This window comes from Chlamydotis macqueenii, chromosome 1 (genome assembly GCF_036417535.1).
Source record: "Chlamydotis macqueenii isolate bChlMac1 chromosome 1, bChlMac1.mat, whole genome shotgun sequence".
In the NCBI taxonomy this organism is placed as follows: domain Eukaryota; kingdom Metazoa; phylum Chordata; class Aves; order Otidiformes; family Otididae; genus Chlamydotis; species Chlamydotis macqueenii.
This window is the reverse complement of record NC_141556.1, coordinates 86,447,036-86,469,439: the sequence shown is the minus strand read 5'-3', so window position 1 is coordinate 86,469,439 and position 22,404 is coordinate 86,447,036. Positions and strand designations below refer to the sequence as shown.

Genomic DNA, 22,404 nt, shown 5'->3' with positions numbered 1-22,404 from the left:
GGTTCTTGGGTCTTCTGTCACAATTTCCATGTTAAGCATTGTCTCACTTCGGAACTACACGGGAAGGCTATGAGGCTATTTTCTATAAGAAAGGAAAGCCTTAGAATTAAACACCAAGTTTCTCCTCAGCAATTTCCCAAGGACATGAAAGAGGTTACTTAAATTCCACAGCAGGCACAATTAGGTCAGCTGAAGGTAAAGACTGATCCAACAATTCTTTACAGTTTGTCTCTTTATTCAGTAAACATCTAGTTACAAGTTTCACAAATTAAAAAAGTGGGGGAGCTGACTGAAGAGAGGTCGGGGGGGGGGACCCACAGGCTGATCCAGCTTTTGTTCTGCTCCTCCCTTCTCTAACGCACACGTCCTTCTGCTTTCTCCATAGCTGCACCAAGGAGCAGGAGGGGAATCGAAGCCTCTGTCCCAGTGGGGGGACCGACACGGGGTTCTAGCAGAATTCCCTTATATTTCTTTCACAGGGGACTAAACATAAACTTCAGAACCAGCCCAATCCAGCACAGAAAGAGCAGAAAGGATGGAAGAGGCAAGGTGGCAGCTCCTCAGGCCCACTGCTACTGGCAGAAAGAACCGATCCAAGGGAGAGCAGAAAGGGAATGGGCAATTAATGCGTTCCTTGGACATCAGTGAGATTCCCCATGCCCCACTGCAGCACCCAAACGGGGCAAAAAAGAGCAATGCAGAAGATTAGTTGCTTTGTTTCAATTCTTAAGTGGGAGGGGAGTTAATACTAAAACTGAGGAAGGTCCAAGTGGTGCTTTGAAGGGGCTTCAGAGTTGCACTGTCTGTACCTGGGAGGAAGGGAAACAGAGAACATAAAAAGAGTAAGTGCTGAATAGGAAGTAGCAGAGAAGACAGATAAATACATGTTTAAACCTCATGTCTAGATCATAAAAAAAAAGGAGGAAGAAAAGTCCCTTTTCAAGCACTGGATTGCATCCTAGTGAACCCCATTCAAAACACAGGAAAGCAGTAACCAGCACTTGTATTTCAAGCCAGATTGACAGCAAATGGTCTCTACATTGCACACAATGACAGTATAAACACTCTACGGATCGTGGTCCTACATCATTTCATACCATTTCAACCATCAGTTAAGGATGACACCACACTTTTTTGATGACAAAGCTAACGAACAGCTTCCACCTTCCCATTCAGAATACTATTTCCTCAAAACTCCCACCTCCCCCCACTCTCTAGATTACATGGGAAAACCCATTTCCAATCAACACTTCCAAAGAATATAAGACTGGGGCAATGAAAAACAAAATAAAATCATATGGCTAAGAGGCAGCCACGCAGTGGAAGGTGAGGAAGATGAGGAAAAAAGGCTGTTAAGACTTACAAGAGCGTGTAGGTAGATTTGGGGGTGGCCACGCTGCACCCCCGACAAGGTCTGCTCTGGGTTCACCAGTCATACCGACGGGACTGTCTGGAAGGAGAATCCTCAGGACCCTGGATCGCAAGACGAGTCCCGTCAGCCCGCCGGCCACTGCCACCTTCATGACGCCGGTAATCGAGCCCCCGCTGCGGCCGGAAACGGGACGTCTCTCGCCTCCATTCATCATCAAATGCAGCTGCATCACCTACACGAGGAAAGAAGAACAAGCTCAGACAGGGAGGAGGTGGGGAAGCAGCATCTGGGTTTGCTGGGAGGGGGACATGGGCTGTACCCACTTTCATCCATGTTGATGTAGTCCTGCCTCTCTTCCTGGTCACCCGTGCGATGGTTCCGGGACCGCTGCATGATGTGGGCCCGCTCCCTGATGTGGTGTCCGATCGACATCTGTTCCAAGCCACTGTCTGAGTCCCTTACGGTCCGCCTAGTCTCACGGATCTGAGGGCAGAGTCCCGTGTGGGATCAACATTTTAGTTCATTCTCCCAGCCCCATAAGGCTGATTCTCGCCTGCAATATTTCAGTCACGTGGCACTGCCACCACTCCCAGGATGTCACATGCGACATAATGAAGAGGGAAAAACGGATTCTCCCCTGCCAGCACTTCCCAGCCCCTCCCAATGGCCCTCAGCACGGTTCTGTGAGTCACAATGTGCTCCTCGAACTGCAACTGACTGCGAAGCAGAAGTGCTGTGGGTGGCCAGCACTGAGCCACCAAACCAAGTCTACCCACCCACAGCAAAACCAGCAGCCTCGTGCTGGGAAGATGCACTGCAGCCTTCTCCTTACCCCGCCAGGTGCTGAACGCATCTCTGAGGTCTCCTGATAGACTTTAGGCCCATCACCCAGGTTGGAATAGGAGATGACAGTTGAGGAGGTAAATGTCTGGCAGTTAGCACCGCTTGTCATATGCTCCTGCATAAAGATATGGGAAATGGTATAAAGAAGGAATGGCAGGGAAGAAGAGATGGCAATTAATTCTCTCTCTATACCACAAAGCAGGAAGAAATTGCAATAGGAAGATTATAATCCCCATGGGTCCATCTTTCTGCAGAACACATCTTCCTGTTAAATTAATTCTTGTTTCTTGCTAAACAAGTCTACCCCCACACTTCCTTCCTCACCCATCTCTCCTGCCTGCACTCAGAGGGTACGCCACAGGAACAAGCTCTCTATCACAGAATCCTGGTCATGAGGCAAGGCTTACAGCCTCTGCCACCTTGGCCGCTTGAGCACAGCCCATACCAAAGCAGCATAACAAGGTGGGAGACATTAGAGGAGATGGCAGGAGCACGCTCCGTACTCCCCTCAGTACAGACTGGTTTATGGTGGGTTCTTACCATGTTTCCAATCATGTCGTTCATCATCCCAAACATATCCATAAAGCCACCTGCCTGATACAAAGGTAAAGAGAACACAAGAACAGTCAGTTTGGACAGATACAGGAGGAAAAAAACAACAAACTACCTGCAGGGAACAAAAAACTGCTGCCTAAGAAAAAAAACTGGTTCTTTTCCCTTTCGTTCAGTAGTGCAGAAAAAACCCCATGATTTGGGGCTGCTGTTCTCTCCATTCTCTCAGGTTGCACTGCCCAAGTGTTCTGGCTCTCCAGAGCTCTCTGGATACGGCAAAGGTTGTTCTTTTAGTTTGGGTCTGACTTCTGAGGCACTGGGGTTTGTGAGTCTGGGCACTCAGCAAAGCTAAAGCTAAGAGAAGAAATCTCCGGATGCGCACTAGCAACGATCTTAACCCTAATGCAGTCATCCTCAATGATGTTTTCACCTCATTGCTGTCAACTCTTAATTTAAACCACAAGAAACTTCCCTCTGATTGTATTCGACACAATAACAAGTTTTCTTATTTTCCCTACAAACACCTGACTTTTTAATCTTGTAAACCTGAAGGCTGCAGCAATATACTGGGCCAGCAGGTCTCTCAGGTTAATTGTGCAATAAGTAAACAAAATTACTATGTCAGTTTAAACTCGACGGTTTTTTTTGTTTCCTCGAGTAGCCTCTTGTTCTCGTTTCCAGCAGAGCAGTACTCACACGCAATGCTATTATCCTTTGAAGTCTATCTGTTTGTATTCTTATTAATCCTTCTCTGAGCTACAATTCCAGGACGCTTAGGCTCTTTCACTGAGGCAATCCTGCAGAGCAAGGCAGCTAAAGTTGCTGGATCCGGAATAACCTATTTCCACTGTATTATTTTAGTAGATGACAGAGATCAGCACGCTCCAAGCACAACGTTCTCACATACACACAGCCGTTCTCATTCCAGTCCTGTTCACCTGAAGTATTCTGTTGGCTTCTTCATCCGCCACAACTAGCAAAGGAGGTTAAATAATCACCTCTGCCTACCGATGACCAACCCTTTTCCTCGCATCGTCACAGTGCCTTCATTACCTCCAAACAGATCTGCAGCTTCTTTTCAGACATATGAGGTTATTAAGAGACTATCTGCTCTTCCCAGATAGTAACTGTCCCCATTCCTATGAAATATTGTGCTATAACAGCTTTAGAGCTCTTCTCTGGTCAAGGTGCAAATACCACCTCTCCATATAAAAAGAGTTAAGAGTCTCTTCTCTAAAACAGCTCGCAGACCAGATTAAAACATTATAGAGGGGAAACAAGGGAAAGGCCTGAAGTCATATAGCAATTCCATGAGAGAGGTCCAAGAGAAACCAGCTGCCTCCAGTTTCAATTCAGTATCCTCTTCCATATTCACTACAAATTTAGAGCTAGTTCTGGTTTCTTCACACCTTCCCACCCTCACTGCCCCTTAGGATAGATGGTCTTGCTCACAGATGGCTACATTTTAGCACTGGCTGCACACAGCGCTGATGAATCTCAGTATGGAGCCACTATTTGGAAAGCCTCTAATTTGACCCAGAAAAGCACAGAACTTACCATGCCGAGCATCCCAAAGGGTGAGACAGCTCCTGCCTGTCAGGACAACAGAAAAACAGAACAGAGAATGACCTTGCAACAGCTGAACACTAGATCCTCCTCCGAACATCCTCATCCTTCTCGGAAACAGAACTAGGAACACTCCAGCCCAACAAACAGCTCATGGAAGTGCGCCACAGACTCACAGCAGTTCAAACCATACCATCCCTAACAAACCAGACAGAAGGTGACGCTCCTAAATTTCCCCCAACTATATCAATTTATGGCCTTGAGAAATAACACTTATTTCTTCCCTTCCTCCCATCCAACCTAGAACGCAGTTGCGTTCAATGTATTCATGCATGTGGAGTAAAGAAAAGTACAAGAACACCACTGTTTTAGAGATTAATTCTGTCCCCACTATCCGTGTGAAGGTGAGGGGCATGCCCAACCCAATCATGGTGGAAGACAGAAGCTAACGAGGAAGTTTAAGAAATTCTATCCCGTACTCAGCCCCTCTTTTACCTGCATCCTACGGCCAGCCTGGCGAGCCCCAGGTGTGGTCCCATCAGTGATGCCAAGGAGCGGGCCGAACCCAAAACTTCCAGAAAGCATGCGGTTCATGTGCTGCCGGTGCATCGCAAAAGGGTCCCTTTCAGAAAGGTTGAGAGAACAACAGTGAGGAAGGGACAACACAAGACAAATCCCCGCATAATCCACCCATTCTGACTTTGAGTTTCTCTTATGTAACTGTACATTCCTTTCCAAGCTGAAAATCCAGAATCCCGTGTTGCTTAAGAACTCGGTGCTACTTGTGGTGATCATTGGGGCTGGAAGGGACCTCTGGATTCCATCTTATTTCTTGTAATAGAAGGTATTACACCACAGAATCCCCCTCAGGCACGAAACGATACCTGTTCAATAGTTTGGTGTTCCGCTCTCATTAACACTTTAGTGCCAAGCATGGCCAAGGCTCACTGCTCTAACAGATGAAAGCCACTTCTCAGATCTGCAGTCCACGTACCACCATCAATTCACACCCATTTCCCCTTGTGCCATCAAAACCCTCTACACTAACAGTTCTGCTAAACAATCAAACCCCTCTAGAAGAGCAGTTCTTCATTTTACAGGGAGGTGCATGAAGACTCTCCTGGCTGCAAAGAGAGGACTACACTTAATGGGACCAGAGAGCATGCGATCCTAGATACTGGCCTCTCACCCCTACATGTACACAAACACACTCAAATCCAAAACTGAAAACTCCACAATAGACTGCATAGCCAGACACTGTGTGATATCCCACTGCTACAAGTAATCTTCACCTGCTGTTTTCCTGCAATACTATGCGTACACCTGTCAAAAGGCCACACAGAGCTTTTGCAGACTTGAGAGAGAAAAGGAACAGTAACTGGAGTCCCTAACTCGTTTTCCTTCCTTTCCTTCTTTTTCAGCCTCCACTTTGAGGCCTGTATGCATTCACACATGCTGGACGAGCAAGGAGAGAAAAAGGAGAATAAGGACAAACGATCACAGAACGCAGTGGCCAGAGTAAAAAAAGTCTGGGAAATACCATAGCGTTTCTCTGCACATCTTACAGTCTGTACTTACTCCTCTCTATGAGCATGAATAACCTCAACAGCGTATAGTATTACTGAGATCACAAAAGCACCTACTACAAACCAATACTTTTCTGTCTCTACTGGAAATGCTTCACATAATAAAAGTTAGACTCACGCCTGCCACATCAATGAGAACACACAATCATTCTGTGACTAACTGGGACATCAAGGTCTCCTCTCCTGCTAATTTGTTTCCAGCTGATAAAATTTTTGCTTATTACCAATTATATAAGCAAAAAAAAAAAAAGGCCTTTATTCTTCTATATAAATTAATTCCACCAAATTTCTACTAGTGTCATGCTTAACACAATCAAATTATTGCTGTATTACAGTCTACTCCTTATGCACTTTATCAAGGATTGCCAACTTCGTTTCACTGCCAAAATTTATCAATAGCATCCAACTTCTGGACTGTGGACAGAAACAAAAACATTCAGTAAAAAGAATCCCAGGAAGAGTTCTTGGGAGCTTTGTGAGATTTCAAGACTCGTATTTCAAAATTACTTGTTGTCTTCTCTTTACTTAGTTCCTCACAACTTGACAATAGTTTTAGCAGGCTTCTCCAGCTCCATTAATTACTTCTTGTGCAGAACAGCAACAAACACTGGATGGAACAGTAGATTTTACCTATTTGAACTGAAATCCTACTTTGTATAGGAAAAAAAAAAGAAATCCTTACGCAAAGAAAAAGATTAGGTATTCCAGCCCTCTCTTCCTCTGACAGTTGCAATGCCTTTTGGCCTACTTTATTTAATTACGCTTTCCTCCTCTAGTATCACCGAAATCAGACCAACGCGAACCAGGTTATTCCCTGTGCTGCTCCTTAAGAGAACGTTTGTGTTTTTCCCCAGACAGCTGCTGCGCTGCGGTATTTCCCGCGGCCCAGAAGGCCCCCTGCCCGCCTGCTCGGACGCGAGGGCAGGGCACACCTGCCCCCCCCCGCCCCCCAGGGGCGATCCCGCCGTGCCGCAGACCCCCCCCGGACGGGGCCCAGCTCGACTCACATGGCAAACATGGGGTCCTCCGGCTCGCCATCCCTCATCAGCCGGAACATGCTTCCCTCAGTCGAGGGCGGCCTCTGCGGAGGGGAGAAGGGGGGTGAGCACGGCCGAGGCCGGGGAGGGGACGAGCAGCGGAACCGCCCCCCCCCGCCCCGCATCTCCTGCACCGCCCCATCCCGGGCAGGTGACGGCAGCCCTCCCCCCGCGGCGCGCCAGGCCGCGAACCCCCCCCCCCCCCCCCATGCCCCCGCGGCCCCCCGGCCCCAGGCCCCGCCCGCCGCGCCCCTCCCCCTGCCTGCTGGTGGGTGCCGAGCGGCAGGCGCAGCCCTCTCCCCTCCCACGGCAGCCGGACGCCTTGCGGGGCCGCTCACGCCTCCGCTCCCATCGCGGCCTGGGACCGCGCTCGCCCCGTCACCCCTCCCGCTCCAGCTCCAGCCGGCTCGCCCTGCGCATGCGCGCTCGCCCCGGCCCGGGCGGAGACGCGCTTAGCGGGGGAAGGCGGGCCCCGCCTCGCGCCCCGGCCGGAAGGGCCGCTCGGCAGAGCGCCCCCTGGCGGCGGGCAGGCCCCAGCCGCCGCCACCCCGCACCCCGCAGCCCCGTACCCCTCCGCCGCGGCCGGGACGCCTCAGGGCTCGCAGGCCGAACGCCGGTGCGGCGGTTTCCGCAGCCCGTCCGGGAGGCCTCGGGGCGGCAGCGGCGGGCACCGGAGCGGCGGGGTGCGGCTGATGCCAACCGGCCCGGCGCACGGCAGTGCCTGGTGGGTCTGGGAGCGAGCTGCAGCTGGCAGCAAGTGAAAACATGTCCGGTCACAAGGGGCCATTGTTCCTCGGGCAGAGGCGATGGCGGACGGGCACCGGGGGTGTTGGTCACCTCCTGCTTCGGTAAAAGAGGGGCAGCTGCTGGACGAGGCGAGCGCCCGAAGGATCAGAACAAGAGGGAGCATGGTCAGCGGCGCCTCTGCCGCACTCACCGGCTGGGGGCCACCACAGAGGAGATGGAGGTTGCCACGGGGCAGCTCACCATCAGCGATAACCCCGGCGGTCGGTGATACCCCCAGTTATTTCACCGCCAGTCTGCAGCTGCGCCTGGGCCGCTGCCAGGACAGCCCTTTGCTTTGCCCCTGGCCTGGGCACGCAGGGGGCACCGACAGACCTGGCTGCCTTGCGCTGAGAGCGCGCACGGCGCGCGCACACCAGTGCTCTGCCGGGCAGGAACAGGGAAGGTACTCTGAAGCTGGCTGTGCGTTGTCACTGCCTGTGGGGAGCTGCTGGGCATCACAGATGAAGCACAGGTACCTACAGCCGTGGAGAGGAACTTCCACAAATCAGTGGGGTGACGGCCTCCGTCACCATCCCCAGGGAACGCTGGTTGCCTTCGGCTGCCGCCTGCTCTGCTGGATTAGAAGGAAGAGAGCAGACTGACTCACTGCAGCCTGAGACCAGCGCTCACTTCCTTAGCCATGTTTTTGTTGGCTGTTGCATCCTGCCCACTCTGCGCAGGAGCCAGACTAAACCCGTGCCAGAAGACTGGAAATAGCAGTTTGCAAGATGTGGTTGAGAAGTCGAACTCCTGGGTTGTGGGAGAAGCCACGTCCTTGGATTTCGGAGTCCGACAGAGGAAAATTACCTGGTAGCATGCTTTATGTGGTGGAATGCATAGGGGACTTGGCAATACTTCTTGCTACAGCAGGTCTCAAAACTGTTTGGTGTCCAGAAAGGACAGAAGACCTCTCACTGGAGGCCCGTGCCTGTGTGTATGCAGACAACTCTTCAAATGTCCCCCACTGCATTCAGTAAGTGCATTCCTCAGAGGCTGAAACTAATGTCCACGAGATGGAGGCTGTGGACAGCACAGTGGTGCAGGATCACGAGGGGGAGGCAGGGCAGGGCTGAGCAGCGCAGACCTCTCAGGCAGTGCCCCTTAGGGAGCCTCGTCGTAGGTGAGCTGCTGAAACGCGCTCCTGTCACCAGCTCGGAGCTGATCTGTGAGCACTGAAGTTCACACTGAGCCTCTGCGAACGCTGTCTCAGCCTCTTTGCCGCCTCTTTTGCAACCCTGAATCATCCTTCAGAGAGACCTCCAGTCTGGAAAGCCTTTCCTGTTTGGTGTGTTTTCCTTTTGCTCTGAGGCTCTCCTGGTGTTTGATTAGAGTGTGGGGAGCTGACCTTGAGTGGCAGGATTCAAAGGCAGGCAAAGAGCTTCTTGAGCAAGAATGTAAGCATATCCTTTTTTTTTTTTTTTTTCCCCAGATCTGGGATAAAATGACTTGCTGTCCCTCAGATACGTCCCTCTCCTGGAATGTCCTAGAGATGGTAGGATCCCCTCAGTTTTTTCCCCAATACTAAGTCAGGCACTGCTACCTTCCAAACACAGAGATAGGGAAGGAACAGAACGGAGTTTGAAACAAATACTGCTTTGCAGATCCTTTTTCTGTCCCTAATGCTGCTCCTCTGCAAGTGGCCTGTGACCCAAGGGGCTGAGTTTATGAGACTGGGGGCTGAGGCTGTGAGTCTTACTGGGTATTTCTGTAGCCTTACAGGCAGCCCTTACACTTGATGAACCTATGTTACCAAAGCCTACATTGCCAGCAACACCACCGCTTCAGCAAATCTTGAGGGAATCTAGCTCACAAAGAATCGTGCTGGTGGCTAAGGCTGGGTGAAACCCTGGTAGGAGGAATTGGAGACGCAACCTTCTTCTGGAACGTGGACAAGCCCACAGTTCTGAGGAAATCAGAAGCTGTGTTGCCACACTATTTGTAGGAGAGGTTTCTGTACAGCACTCACAACATTATGTCTAACGTGCACCAAGGGGATGGCCATTTGCGAGGTTCGGATAAGGAAGCACGTGAGGGTGGGAATGAAAAGCAACACTCCGATCTTGCTCCTGTCACACTCTATTTAGGCTGCTTCTGTTTTCCGTCATGAAAAAAAGCCGTTAACTATGTCTCTCCATTTCCTTTCTTCTGTTTTTTAAAGCTGCCCAGGTTGTGCTGGAGGCAGTGGAGGATGGGAGGAAGAAGGCGCTCTGCAGGCAGCCAGGAGGAGGTGAGCGAAGGGCAAAACGGCAGAGGGATGAATGGCGGCGCAGCCCTCAGCTCCACCTTCTCTCCCGCCTACTGCCAGCTGCTGCCAGGCAGCCTCCCCCCACAGCATCCCCGCCGCCCTCAGCGGCACAGTCAGCCAAAGGGGCAGCCATGGTGAAAGCATTTTAAAAGCAAACCGGGTATGACGTGGTGAAGGTAAAAGTGCACTGAAAAAAAATCATGCCTTGTTACCTGCTGCTTCCAGGGACCGATCATTTTGGCCAGGAAGACAGAAATGGCTTCTTAATGCGTCCATATGTTCCAGGGCCCCTGTGGACGCCTGTAAAACAAAGAAATCCTCGTTATCAGAAGTCAGAGCTACCCACAGCCGTTTCCTCATTGGTTCCCTTCGTCTGTGCCTGTTACGTAATCCTCACCCAACAACTAACTCTGACCTCAGATGAAGGGCACCCTGAGTGAAGGATAGCTCTGCTTTGGCCCCAAACGCGACAATTCGTATTTGGGATGCTGGACCCAGCTTGTGGTGGCTGCAGCTTGTGTTGTGTGGCAGCGATTACTTTCAGCATATTTTGCTTGTGTTAAGAATGTGTCTGTCACGCTGTGAGTGAGAACCACGACCTCCATCTGTGCTGTGTTAGCAAAGAGAAGTTCACAAAAATCACGATTCAAAACCTCCCTCCCCTTTCTAGTCTTCTGACAGGCCGTGTCACCCCTCATCAACTCCCTTCTACTTCTCTTGCTTCTTCTGTTCCGGTCACCTACAATGCTTCCCCGCCCTCTGCAGCGCTTCTTTAAATGTGTTGCCTCTCAGGAAGCCATTTCCCAGTGCAAAATTGGCCAGTGGTTGAATTCTTGGGTATTTCCTCTTGACTTCAGCATCATGAAGGAAGAACAAAGCTGATTATCTGGCTGGATTTTTAACGGACACAGGACAGAAAGATGACCAGTGTGGATTAAATACATAAATGCATTCAAACACATTCCCTCTGCACATTGAGGTTGTGCTAGTTTCACTTTAAGTAAAAGGACAGATAACTCTTTGTGTCTGAATTTATGTAAATCTAAGAAAAGTTAATGCAAATGCGCAACCTTCTGCTCTTTTGTCGTTCAGCAAACAGTTTGAAAGAGCTTTGGAACCACTAATGAGTTAGCTCCCAAAATAAAATTATTTAAATAACCCAGTATTGTGTTTCGCTTTTGCTCAGAAAATGGTTCACAGTTATTTCAGCCTTCAACACAAACAATAAAGTGTCCTGCATCCCCCCCCACCCCCCACAACACAATACAGTGACAAGACTAGCAAGGTATTTAAACAAAATGCATAAATACTTGCTTCTAGGTGCGTGAACCCTGCATATGCTAGAAGCAGAAAAATACATACTAGGCATGAAAGCCCATACACATGTGCAAGCACGTGCTTGCGTATGAAGACACACACGCGCAAGCTTAACACAAGCCTCAGTAGAAAATGACCATATTATTTTCTATACGCACAAAAGTAAATGCATGTAACAGAAAATATCACCACTGTACACAAATGGGTATGTACTGCATCTAAACACCTGCACGCACCTGCGTGAATGCAAAACACAAACAGCGTACAGCACAAAAATTTTAGCTTATTGTACAGAGAAAATTACATCTGTATTGTTGTCCGGGCTGCAGGCAGACACACACAGTGTCTATGTTCCCGAACAATGATACATCATGTAAGTTCTGCACCTCTCTCATTTTGTTTAAGGACATAGGACTCTGAAAAGGATGGAATCTATTCTGCTGAGTCGGCAAAGCAACTTGAGGCCAAGATTACAGAACATGCTGAAAAGGGACTCGCATCTGCAGACCGCACAATGAGTATACTCGCACTGGCAACAAAGGGAAAAACAGATGGGAGAGGGGAGCAGAGAAAAGCTGCGTGTCGATCTGGCAGATGAAATGCCGAGTGGCACAAATTGGATGGAAGAGCAGAAGACATGGGGAATAGTTATGTGAGGCAGTTCAGGGATGCCCTCAGGGCTTGAACGAGATGGCTGCGCGCTACAAGCCAAGGGAATCTCACTGTCAGGATCTGAAAGGCAAGAAGAGTTGGGGTGCAGAAGCGGGCATGTCATAGGGCACAAAGAAGAGTTTCACATAGGATTTAAGGGGAAAACCATACTTGAAAAAGGCATGCAGGGCAAAATGGGACACGTGGTAACCGAAGGGGGGGATGTGAGATTAATTTTGTACGTGGGATAAAGGATGTCACAAAGGGAAGCCAGGGAAAGGGCTGTGGGAAGGATGCTGCCAAGACTACAGGTAGGAGGCAAAAGCTGGGAAGCAACAGATGAGGTAAAAATTGCAGAGGACATGGTGGGGAGCATGGAAGGGAAAAGGTGGGGCTGCACGCTGCAAGTGCTGGGGGGAAGGGAGAGGTCACAGGTAGCGCACCAGTTTGTAGAGGTGACCAAGGGGCCCCATCCTACAGGCTGCTGGAAACATGCTTCCCTTTCATGAACAGGTGTTTGTCTGTTTGCATCTGTGCTGTCTGTGTCAGCCAGGCGCTTTGGGCACAGCGACACCACTGAATATAATCCCTGCTTTTCTCTCCTCTAGGCTGTTGTGTCAAGGCCTGTTTGTGCATTAATGTGAAAATGTCTCTGCTGAGGAACACGTGTTGGTGTAGTTTTGCATTTTCAGTAGCTAAGCGTGTAAAGGAAAGGAAACCTGGATTGGTGAAGAGAACAGCAGAGCCATGAGCCACGTCTCCTCACAAGCAGAAGCAGAAAGGAACAACATGTCTGCTTTATAGATCTTTTTGGCTCCTATTTTTGGGTGTAGCTCCAGAAATTAAGATTTTCTCCTTGCAGAAGAGAGGGATGAGAAGGAGGTGTACTTGAAGCAAACCAGGGCTTGAATGACCTAGCAGCCAGACCTCCTGATAAGTTGGCCAGAGCAGCTTTATGGAACAGAAGGAAAAAAAAAAATAATGCATATTTTCATTATTTGTTATTTCAGTATTGGTCTAGATCTTGCATCTGGGTTACATGACTATTTCTTCGGGGCAGGCACTATGCAGCGTGCGTAGCTAGGACGAACATAGCTTAGTCAGATCATCCGAGAAGCAGCTGTAGCTGCGGGGGAGACGAGATGACACGGTGGGGACCTCCACCTCCCTGTCACACAGATTATACTTTATCCAATCTCTTTCCTACTTCCCTTCAGGAGATATGTACTTGTTACCCTCTGTTCCACAATTGCTTTTCCTATTAAACGCTCCAACTGAAACACATTTGATTAAACTCGGAGCACCAGTTCTCAATCCCGCACTGAGGCTTTATGAGTTTGTATCAGAAGGATGAGAAGGGCTTGCGTGCCTAAGTACGTTTTCCAGCCAGATGGATTCATAACCTTGGCTTGTACCTGCGAGAGCGGCTGTGTACACCCATATGTACTCATGTGCATGCTTAGTTTTGTACGTAGGCTTGCAAACACGTGCAGATTTTTTGTGTGTGCCTGTGACTAAGAGTGGGACAATATAAATCTCCTGGGAAAGGTGAAAGGAATTTAGTCATCCCGGTCTGCTCAAGCTGACAAACAACGGCCTGACGCGCGGCTATAGTAACATCTGTGCAGCTGCAAGACACAACCTGCCATTCTGCAGAAAGGACTTTTGCTTACAAGGAGACAGACCGGGGCGCTGATCCTTCTCAGCGGGCCGCCCCCTGCCCGCAGGCACCACCAACGCCTCCGCGGCTGGCGGGGGCCGCGAATGGGCACGGGCCCAGCCCGGTTTCCCAGGCAGGCGGGCGGGCGCGGCGGGCGGCAGGGGTCAGTGTTGCATGCCGCACGCCACCCAGCCGGGCCGCCGCTCGCCCCGCCTCGCCGCTGGAGCGGGAGGTCGGGCTGGCGGCGGGCAGCTGCTGCCGCCCTTGGTGAAGCGCCTCAGCGGGGCACCGGCACCCCCTCGGGCTGCGCAGCCCCCGCCGTTAGGGCGGGGGCGGCCTTAACACCTGCCCTGTTACGGTGGAGTAGCACACAGGGCTGAGGACGCCGAGGGCTTCCCCGGTTTAAGCGCCGGATGCACACGTTGCCCACGCCCCACACTGCCCGGCTGCTGCAAAACAGGCCCCTCTCCTCACAAACCACTAGTAAGGACAACCCCGCCCGACCCGGGAGGGCAGCCGCAAGAGGGGAGGCTGTGGCCAGGTGCCGAGCCCACCAGTGCCCTACAGCGCACCCCCTGCCCTGGGGACGGACAGACGGGCGCGGCGCTGGTCCACTGCCGCCCCACGCCCTCGGTCCCTCGCGCGCCTTCCCCACCGCCCCACGTGCCAGCGGCCCCTCCCGCCTCACTGCAGCAACCGTCTCTGAGCTCCCCCCCCCCCCCGCCCCGCCAACTAGCTTACCCCCAACAGCCAATGGAAAGCCTGTTGCCAGGCAGACGGCTCATTTGAATAGCCCAATCAAGCGCACATCCATTAGTCCCGCCTTATATGGGGAATCGGGACGCGGTTGCTACCCTTCCCCCACCACCACCGCCAACTGCCTCAACGGCGCGCGCGCGAGGCGGGCCCCGCCCTCTCCCTCCACCGCGGACAGAGCGCGGGAAAAGCAGCCTCGCTCCCGCCCCGCGCGGGAGGAGGGGACGGGCAGTGAGGGCCCGGCTGTGCTGCGGGGCGAGCGGGAGGAGCCCCGCCGCCGGGAGCGCTTCCAGCGGGAGGGAGTGAGGGCGGGCAGCTGGAGTGGAAAATTCCAGGCAGGAGGCCGCGTGAGCCCGGCCGTCGCTAGTGCTGCCCCGCAGCACCGCTCCTCGCCCAACCCGTGTTCCCCCCGGAGGGGTGGCCGGGCCATACGGGCGGCTCCCCTCGGCCGTGCCGTGCCGTGCCGTGCTGCAGGAGCTGGGGGCAGAAAGCTATGTTCCCCCTGGCCAGTGCATGGTGCCGCGGTTCGGCTCAGAGTGGAGCCGCGTTTTCGTGCTTCGCGCCCCCACCTGGCGTCGACGGGGCGGGAGGCGGTGCCTTGGCGGGGGCTGCGGTACGCGCCCCGCTCTTGCGGGTCGGCCTCTGGCTCTCGCGGAGCGCAGAGCCCACATTGTTCTGGCAGCCGCGCTCCCCGGCGCTGGGCCCGTCCCTCTCCCCTCCCTCCTCCGCCTCCCGTCCCTCTCCCCTCCCTCTCCCAGGTCCCTCCTCCCTCGTCACGGGCGGTGTATAAATCCCCTTCCTCGGCGTATCCCCCCACCGCGGGAGACCCTGGTACTTTGGCCCCCGGGGCGGGATCCCGCCGCCGCCTCCGGATCGCTGGGACTTTGCGCTCCTGCCGCTGACCGCCCCCCCCTGCCTCCAACCCCTCCTCTCTCTCTCTCCGCGCGGGGCTCCCTCGGACGGTTCCCAACCGGCCTCTTCCCTTCGCTACTCGGGCCAGGATGTCGGAAAAACGCGTCGAGGAGGCGCCGGCGGAGCTGAGCGCTAAGGTGAGACCCCCCCCGCGCGCCCCACGCGCACACCCCGCGCTCTGGCGCCGCTCCCGCCGCGGGAAGGGGCAGCGGTGAAGGGCGCCGATCCCCGCTCGCTTTCGCGGCGGGGTCGCACGGCGGCGCCTGAGGTGCCCGGCCGGTGGGGGGCGCGCGCGCGGCGGCTCCTGGCGGCGCCCGGCCAATGGGGGGCGGGGGCGGGGCGGGGGGCGCGAGGGCCCTCGCGCCCCCCGCCCCGCCCCCGCCCCCCATTGGCCGGGCGGCGCGTGCGCTGAGTCGGCTCGAGGGGGAGGGGAAGGCGGCGGCGGCGGTAGTGGGGGAGGGCGATCGCGCCGGAGCCGTTAGCGGACGGTTTAACGGCGGCGGGGCCCGCGGGCGGACAAACGGAAAGTTGTGTGGACACAAAGCGCGGGCCACCCAGGCCGGGGTTGGGGGGGCGGCGGAAACGCCTCGATCCTACGGACAAGGTTCTTTAAAAAACAAAGAACCAAAAAAACCTCAACCAAACAAAAAAAAAAAAAAACCAAAACCAAACCAAAACACACCGTTAAACTCTTCCGTACTTCTGTTTTCCACATGTGCGTTGTCTAAAAGTAGCTCTGACGTGTTTTGGCTCCTTTTTGTTTGTCAAGGAGGGCAGATGTAATGCCTCGTATGCTTTCCTCGCCGTTATTCTGCATCTGCTTTAAACCTGCTTTGTTTAAGCATCCCCACCTTTTATTTTCTTGCCGCTGACCACCGGAATGTTTGGGTTTTTTTTCACCTCGTGTATAGGAAATGAAAGAAAAGAAGGAAAAACTTGAGGAGAAAACAGTCCACAAAGAAAAGAAGAAGGAGATAGTAGAGGTGAGGCCTGTCTGGGGGACAGATTTAAAGGTGTCAGGGAGGGTTTTATAAGGGGTGGTTAGCCTGGCTCGCTGCGGGTAATGAATATAAAGGGAATATAAGAGATTAAGGAAGAGGACAGGCCAGTGGAGCTCATGAAGGAGAGGCGCAAATGAAGAGCGAGCTATAGGATAATTGTGGAGAATGAGCCTTGAAAGACTTAGCATAGTCAGCACGGCCCGTTGAGAAGAAAAAAACTTTAAAGAAGGGAATGGAGACAAGGGCAAGTAGGAGTTAGATGGCAGAGGAGACATGGTCCTGCGGCTGCTGAAGTATCCTGGTGCATAAGGAGTATAAGTTGAAGAAGGCAGGGAGGGGGGAGGAAGAGTGAGGAAACACGCATATCGATGAAGGTCAGAAGGGATCTGGAAGCGGATGCACTATAAGCATAGGCTAAGTCATTAGCCTGTAACCAGAGAAATGTTCTGATTGTTGGGATGGGATGGCAGCAGCTTGTTGGGATGTAAGCTTGTGGAAGTTAAGGAGGTTCGTATTGGTGGGGAGGGACTGGAAGAATTGGTTTTGGAAAGAAGGCTGGTTGGTGGGAGCGTTTCAGCTGGGATGGTGGGAATGATGGTCTTTGAGTAACAGTGTAGGGGTCACTCACTTGATACTCTGAGAGTGGAATCTGAAGTGCCTGGAGCTGTGGAGATTGTTGTTGCACTTGCAGCAAAGAGCACATGTGAATGTCATCCTGACGCCAATTTCTGCTCTGACCCATTTGTCTTACTCAGGATGAGGAAAATGGAGCTGAAGAGGATGAGGAAGAGAATCCTGATGATGTGGATGAAGAAGAAGGCGGTGATGAGGATGAAGGTAGGCGTAATTGGTGTAGGGAGAATGGGAAGAATCAGGCTGTGGGGGAACAAAAGATCATAGAGGACAGTTCCTCCTCTGAGCCCTCTGACTGTGAGATTGCATTTCCTTAAATGCTACTTCAGTTAACCTGTGATTTCCTCTCTTGCTTGTGCTTAGAAGGAGACGAGAATGGGCAAGAGCAGGATGGTCATGCAGAAAAACGATCTGCGGAGGAGGAAGAGGTGAGTGATTGTGTGAGAATAATGGCAGTGAGAAGGAACAAGGTTTCCTGCTATGTGCTGATCAAATCCACGCAGATGCTGTTGTTGAGCATCTCAAATTGGCCTCGAGTCTCATTACTGCTTCAGCAGCAGATGGGTAAACAACTCTGATGTGGCAAGTGGGTAATAAACCCCTGTAGACTCGTTGCAGGATCCCAATCCTTCCGCGAGCACTCACTGTGCTGAGTGTTTGAGAGTCGGGGTGCTTGAGATTGTGCTGGGCAATGACCCCTAAAATGCCTGTGACCTCTGGGCTTCAGGCCAGAAGATGGATTTGTAGGGGCAGATCTCAGGGTCTGTCTGAAGTGATGTGAGCCTGGGCTTATTATACCTCCCGAGGATATTCCTCCAAATGGAGCTGTCCACATCTTAACCGTTATGTCGACAGAATGGCTGTGTCAGGCAAAGATCCTTCAAAGAGGAGTGGATTTAGGGTGGGGCAAACAGAGATTTCCATATGGAGGAAAGAGCATCAGTAAGAATTTTGTGGAGAAATGACGTGCCTGAGCGTGGTGACTGTTTGATGGTAACTCCCATTTTTCCTTCTCCATGTCCTACGTAGGATGAAGTGGATCCAAAGAGACAGAAGACAGAAAATGGGTCTTCAGCTTGAGAGTCCTCCCATCCCATCTCCTCTATTCCGTCCATCTCTCCTCCTCCATTCCAGCCTGTGCTTGCACTGTCCATTGCCTCTGGCTTCACACAATCTCAGATGAGGAAAGATTAGAAATGCTCTCAAACAGGGGAGACAGCAGTGTCCTCCTCACCCGAAGATCTAGCCCATCTGTGACATTCCCCAGCTGAAGTTATTCCAGTTCCCCACGTCCTTTCAGCTGTGCCCCACTTAGAAATGATCCTCTTCCCTCAAGAATCTCGTCGTTTCCTGGGGCCCAGTACGTAACCTTGCCAGGCCCATGTGCCAGGCTCCTCACGTGGCAAGCACCTCTCCCTCCCTTTTCACTTGCCCTCCTTTCTTTTTGTCACCAGTATGACTGAGATTCTTGACGGCTTCTGCTCCCCAGACCTGCTGTCAGATATCCTCCCTGAGTCCAGGAGGCTGCGGGCACAGATCTCATGGTGCATTTTCCCGTCCTAGGCCTCCTCTCATCTGCTTTCCCGTTGAACCCTGAGAGACAAAGAAAAAGAATATTGCAAGCAAATAATGGTTCTATTAAATCACACTTGGAGACAGAATTTATTTTAAGGTTGTTTTTTTTTTTCCAAGTTTACATGACAGCAAGCTGGCCCTCGTGAATTTTTCAGAAGACAAGGGTTGTTTTTATATACGAATTTCATCTGAACTGCATATTTTTTTTTAATTTGGAGGCTTTTTTAAAACAAATCAAGAGAGAAACAATTGGGGACCAAACTTTGATTTCCATTTTTTTCCCTTCAGATTTTCTTGTGACCATTTTTTGTAACTTAAAGGCAATATAGCCACAGCATTTTCTATGGCACAGACATCACGAGGATGAAAGATATAAATATATATATTGTTTTCAACTAGCACTGTAAATAAAAGCGTTTAAAAATATTTCAAACAGCTTGTGTGGACGGTTGTGTCTGTGCGTCTTGGGTTATGTTCTGACTGGGTCGGTAGAGGAACCTGTTAATTATTTGAACGGCCCCTGCGTGCTGGAGACCAGCGTGCATGGGTCCTGCTCCCTCCGTCTTGCGCTGCTCCCTCTGCCAGGCGGTTACAGTGAGGGCACGGCACAAACAAGATAAATCTCCAGGGCTGTCGCGAAGCTCTCAAAACTGCGGTCAGGCCTCCACACCAGACGACAGAGGCACAGAAAGGGAACCTGAGCTGTGGCTGCTGGACGCGGCCAAGCGCTGCTCTAACTGTACGCTGCCCTACGGCCTCCCTGCCCTGGCTGGCTTTGGGCACGGCCCATGCAGCATCGGTCACAGCAACGGGGAAGTGTTTTATGAGGGAACAGCTTCAGTTCTTTGTCCCGCCTGCTGCCTGGGAGAGATCTGTCAAGCATTTGTCTTTTTATCTTTGCAGACCTTTAAAGCTGCTGTGAGCGTTTCTTCCTTTTTAAACTCGTACTTTGGCAATCGCACAATGAGCCACCGAGACCAGGAGCTGTAAATAATACCAACTTTTGTCTGAGCATCAGTGGCTTTGTGCTTGTCCAGCTGCAGCAACAGATCAGATACTGGAAGCGCAAACAGTTGCTAGTCTCCAGAGGCACAAAACATCAGTTGTCTTTTTCTCCAAATGTCCACATTTGGCTGCAGGACTGGCCCCGGGGCGCAGAGGGACACAAGCGTGCTGGAAGCGGGATAGCTGCTGCCAAGCCCCTTCCTACCTACGAGCGTCTCCAGGGATGCATGCCTGCCCGGTGGGATCTCACTGCACTGCAGGGTGTGGATGCACAACTCCCTCCAGCACCCATTTGCTGGTGGAGCCTCCATGGGGTTTGGAGCCATCTCAGCCCAGGGGCCACCACAGCCCCAGGGCTCCTGCCTCAGTCTCTTCCCTCCTTCCCAGCTGGGTGTCAGGGAGGGGACTTGGGCCCTTCTCCTCCTGCAGGGATGGGCCTGGCTCAAACAGACCCCTCCAGTCCTGGAGCATCCCCATCTCCAGCTGGAGCCGTATGCTGGGCTCTGCATTCAGGGGCCCTTGCAGCACGGTCGTTGCAGCCATGCCCTCTCTCTGCCATCCAGGGTCAGCCTCAGCCGTGTTCACTGCAGCTGCGTCCCACTCCGCTGAGCTCCCTTGGCAGCTGGAGCCGCAGCCGGTTAGGGTGCCTTTCCCCTGTGAATAGCATGTCAAAAGGTAGCTGCTGCCTCGGGTCAACTTGCAACACCCCTTCATGCTCCCATCCGCCTTGGGCACTGTGATGAATGCGCTGGTTCTGCCTGCAGAAAAAGCTGCGCTTTTGCAATTTTGTGTTCCTACCATTGCTCCATTTTAAAAAATGGTGGATTCTAGTCTCTGCTCAAGATACCTTCACATTGAAGCAAGTCCTCAGGACTCTCTCAAACTTTCTGCTGACCAGTCACCTTTTACTGTTTGGTACTGAAGATAAATTATTAGTGGATGACACAATCTCTGCAGGGGCCGATAACAGTTTTCAGGCTTCTTCCCCACCACGGCAGCAGTGCCTGACTATGAGTAGTGAAGAATGTACTTGCCAATGAGAAGGTGTGGAGAGATAACTCTGTCTCCGCTTTCTACGTGGATGCAACACCAGTACCTCTGCCTCTATCCAGCTGGTCATCCAGAAGAAAGTGAGGCAGCACTGGGTTGTTAGGCCAGGGCTAGCAATGTGAGCCGCTACCCCTCGTTTCCTCTGAGGGAAACACTGCAGGACAGAGGGAAGTGACGAAGGGCTGCCAGCCAGGTTCTCTGTGTCTCTATGAACCCCTTGACTTCACAGCTTCCACTAGTTCTTCCATCTTATTCAGTTTTATTGAACACCTTTGTCATAGTCTATGGGTAGTTAGAAGATATAGCTATAATTATAGAAATAGAAGAATATCTGCTTTGGCACTTTTTCATCTTCATGATCCATGGAATGTCACTGACTTGAGGTGAGAGCTACAGATAACCTAATGGAAAATCGCACAGTTTCTTCCCTTTCCTTAGACCTGCAAAAATCCATGCTGTATCTGGTGGTATTTTAGCTGGCAAGGTGATCACAGCAAGAAGTTGTATAGATTTCCAGAAAAAAAAAAGTTAAGGATACAGGGTTCTGCACTGCACTTCATCTCAAGCCTGCCTGTGGGCTTGATTTGCATCCAAACTCTGGATTCAGGGGCCTCATTCGATTTTCTGGGCTCTGTGCTAATTCTCCACTGATCTAATTTAATTCCTGTGACCATCTGTTAACCTCATCAGCTGGGGGCAGAACTCCCTCAATGCTATCAGTTTTGCCAAAAGTTACACTAGAAGTCAGGGCATGCTGGGATTAAACTGCAAGAGATTGTCTGCATGGAAGTGTGTACTGGCTGAACCTGTCTTTTGATCAGGTCTTACCACTGGGTCAAGTGTGATTGTAGACCAGACCTTAGTTTTCAATAAGCCCATGACAAAGTCCTCAGTGGTTTCACCTGAGAGAGGTTTTGGTGTCAGGTGGCCTTTCCTAAGCAACCTGCTTACTCCAGTCACAGTACCGTTAGAGCTGTCAAGGAGATGTCTGGTGCTCATGGTCCCTTCCTTGTTTCCGATGGCACCTGCTGTGAGCTTCCAGCAGCTCTGGTCCTGCCAACTGAGTGGTACCAGAGATTTCCTCCCTTCTCGTCCTCCTCCGGGGCTGCCTGCTTTGAGAGAGTTGTGGAGGTGGCACAGTCATGCCTTTGCAGGCTCTTATAGACTTCCCTCTAGACTGACAATTTCTACTTTTGATGGCCCTTTTGTGTGGTTTAGAAAAGCAAACACAGACGCCAGTGCAAAAAGCAGGTAGAGCTGCCTACTAGCTCTTAGCGAGGTCCCTGACCTAGCTTAGATGAGTGAGCGACCGCTCGCTCCCCGGCAGGGATCACCAGACGATTGGGACCTGGACCCAGTGGGGCGGCAAGCTCGCTGCCCAAAGGCTACGGCTGCGGTGGCGGGTGGCCAGCCTGCCAGAACAGCACTGGCAGGATGCGAGCTGCTCCTCCTTGGGTAACAGTGCAGGCACAGCCTCCTGAAGAGGACACCTCTGTCTGCGCTGGTGTGTGACAGACAGCAAGCATGAGAGGAGGCAGCTGAACTCCATGTTCATTGAATAAAACCAGATAACGCTTCTGGCGAAGCAGAGCCAGCCAACCTAGCTTTGGAGTCAGTTCTGCTGCAACCAAGGGGGTTGGGCTAGAGATCTCCAGAGGTCCCTTCCCACCTACATCTTTCTGCAATATATGAAGAAATAGAGGTCTGCCATGCAAAGTTTGAGCTGAGTCTGAAGATATTTTGAATTACTGAGCCCAGAAATGAATGCTCTTTGCATTTTATATCTGTCACCTCCTCATTTCCCCCTTAGGCAAATGATCCCCTCCGCCCAGCCTCTTTGGTCTTTCACACCACTTT

At 52.0% G+C, this 22,404-nt stretch overlaps 2 protein-coding genes across 4 annotated transcripts; one reads left to right on the top strand and one right to left on the bottom strand.

The window, feature by feature from the left end:
- Positions 1-214: 214 nt before the first annotated feature.
- Positions 215-10,238, bottom strand: MLF2 (myeloid leukemia factor 2). Of its 3 annotated transcripts, none has more exons than XM_086760295.1 (9): positions 10,200-10,238; positions 6,927-7,000; positions 4,829-4,955; positions 4,325-4,360; positions 2,756-2,809; positions 2,205-2,330; positions 1,696-1,855; positions 1,364-1,604; positions 215-809 (listed from the first exon to the last, which is right to left on the bottom strand). In XM_086760295.1, exons 1-8 carry the CDS (start codon positions 10,221-10,223, stop codon positions 1,426-1,428), a joined length of 780 nt encoding a protein of 259 aa, XP_086616421.1. In that variant the 5' UTR covers positions 10,224-10,238; the 3' UTR covers positions 215-809; positions 1,364-1,425. The 3 variants fall into 3 exon arrangements, with proteins under 3 accessions (XP_086616421.1, XP_086616412.1, XP_086616427.1); XM_086760286.1 differs by lacking the exon at positions 10,200-10,238 and adding an exon at positions 7,526-7,662; XM_086760301.1 differs by lacking the exon at positions 10,200-10,238 and adding an exon at positions 7,295-7,335.
- A 4,837-nt stretch (positions 10,239-15,075) lies between these two features.
- On the top strand, positions 15,076-18,925 carry PTMS (parathymosin). Its single transcript, XM_086760512.1, has 5 exons — positions 15,076-15,420; positions 16,195-16,266; positions 17,040-17,121; positions 17,281-17,345; positions 17,947-18,925. The coding sequence occupies exons 1-5, from the start codon at positions 15,373-15,375 to the stop codon at positions 17,995-17,997; spliced, it is 318 nt and encodes a 105-aa protein (XP_086616638.1). The 5' UTR covers positions 15,076-15,372; the 3' UTR covers positions 17,998-18,925.
- Positions 18,926-22,404: the final 3,479 nt, after the last annotated feature.

Bases quoted from the DNA above. Each gene is read 5' to 3' on its own strand.
- MLF2 (XM_086760295.1), bottom strand. From the start codon at position 10,223: ATGATCGGTCCCTGGAAGCAGCAG. The intron at 7,001-10,199 runs GTAACAAGGCAT...TCCCCTCCGCAG, and splicing joins TCGGTCCCTGGAAGCAGCAG to AGGCCGCCCTCGACTGAGGG. The intron at 1,856-2,204 runs GTAAGGAGAAGG...CTCTGCCCTCAG, and splicing joins TGCGTTCAGCACCTGGCGGG to ATCCGTGAGACTAGGCGGAC.
- PTMS (XM_086760512.1), top strand. From the start codon at position 15,373: ATGTCGGAAAAACGCGTCGAGGAGGCGCCGGCGGAGCTGAGCGCTAAG. The intron at 17,122-17,280 runs GTAGGCGTAATT...GCTTGTGCTTAG, and splicing joins AGGCGGTGATGAGGATGAAG to AAGGAGACGAGAATGGGCAA. The intron at 17,346-17,946 runs GTGAGTGATTGT...TGTCCTACGTAG, and splicing joins GATCTGCGGAGGAGGAAGAG to GATGAAGTGGATCCAAAGAG.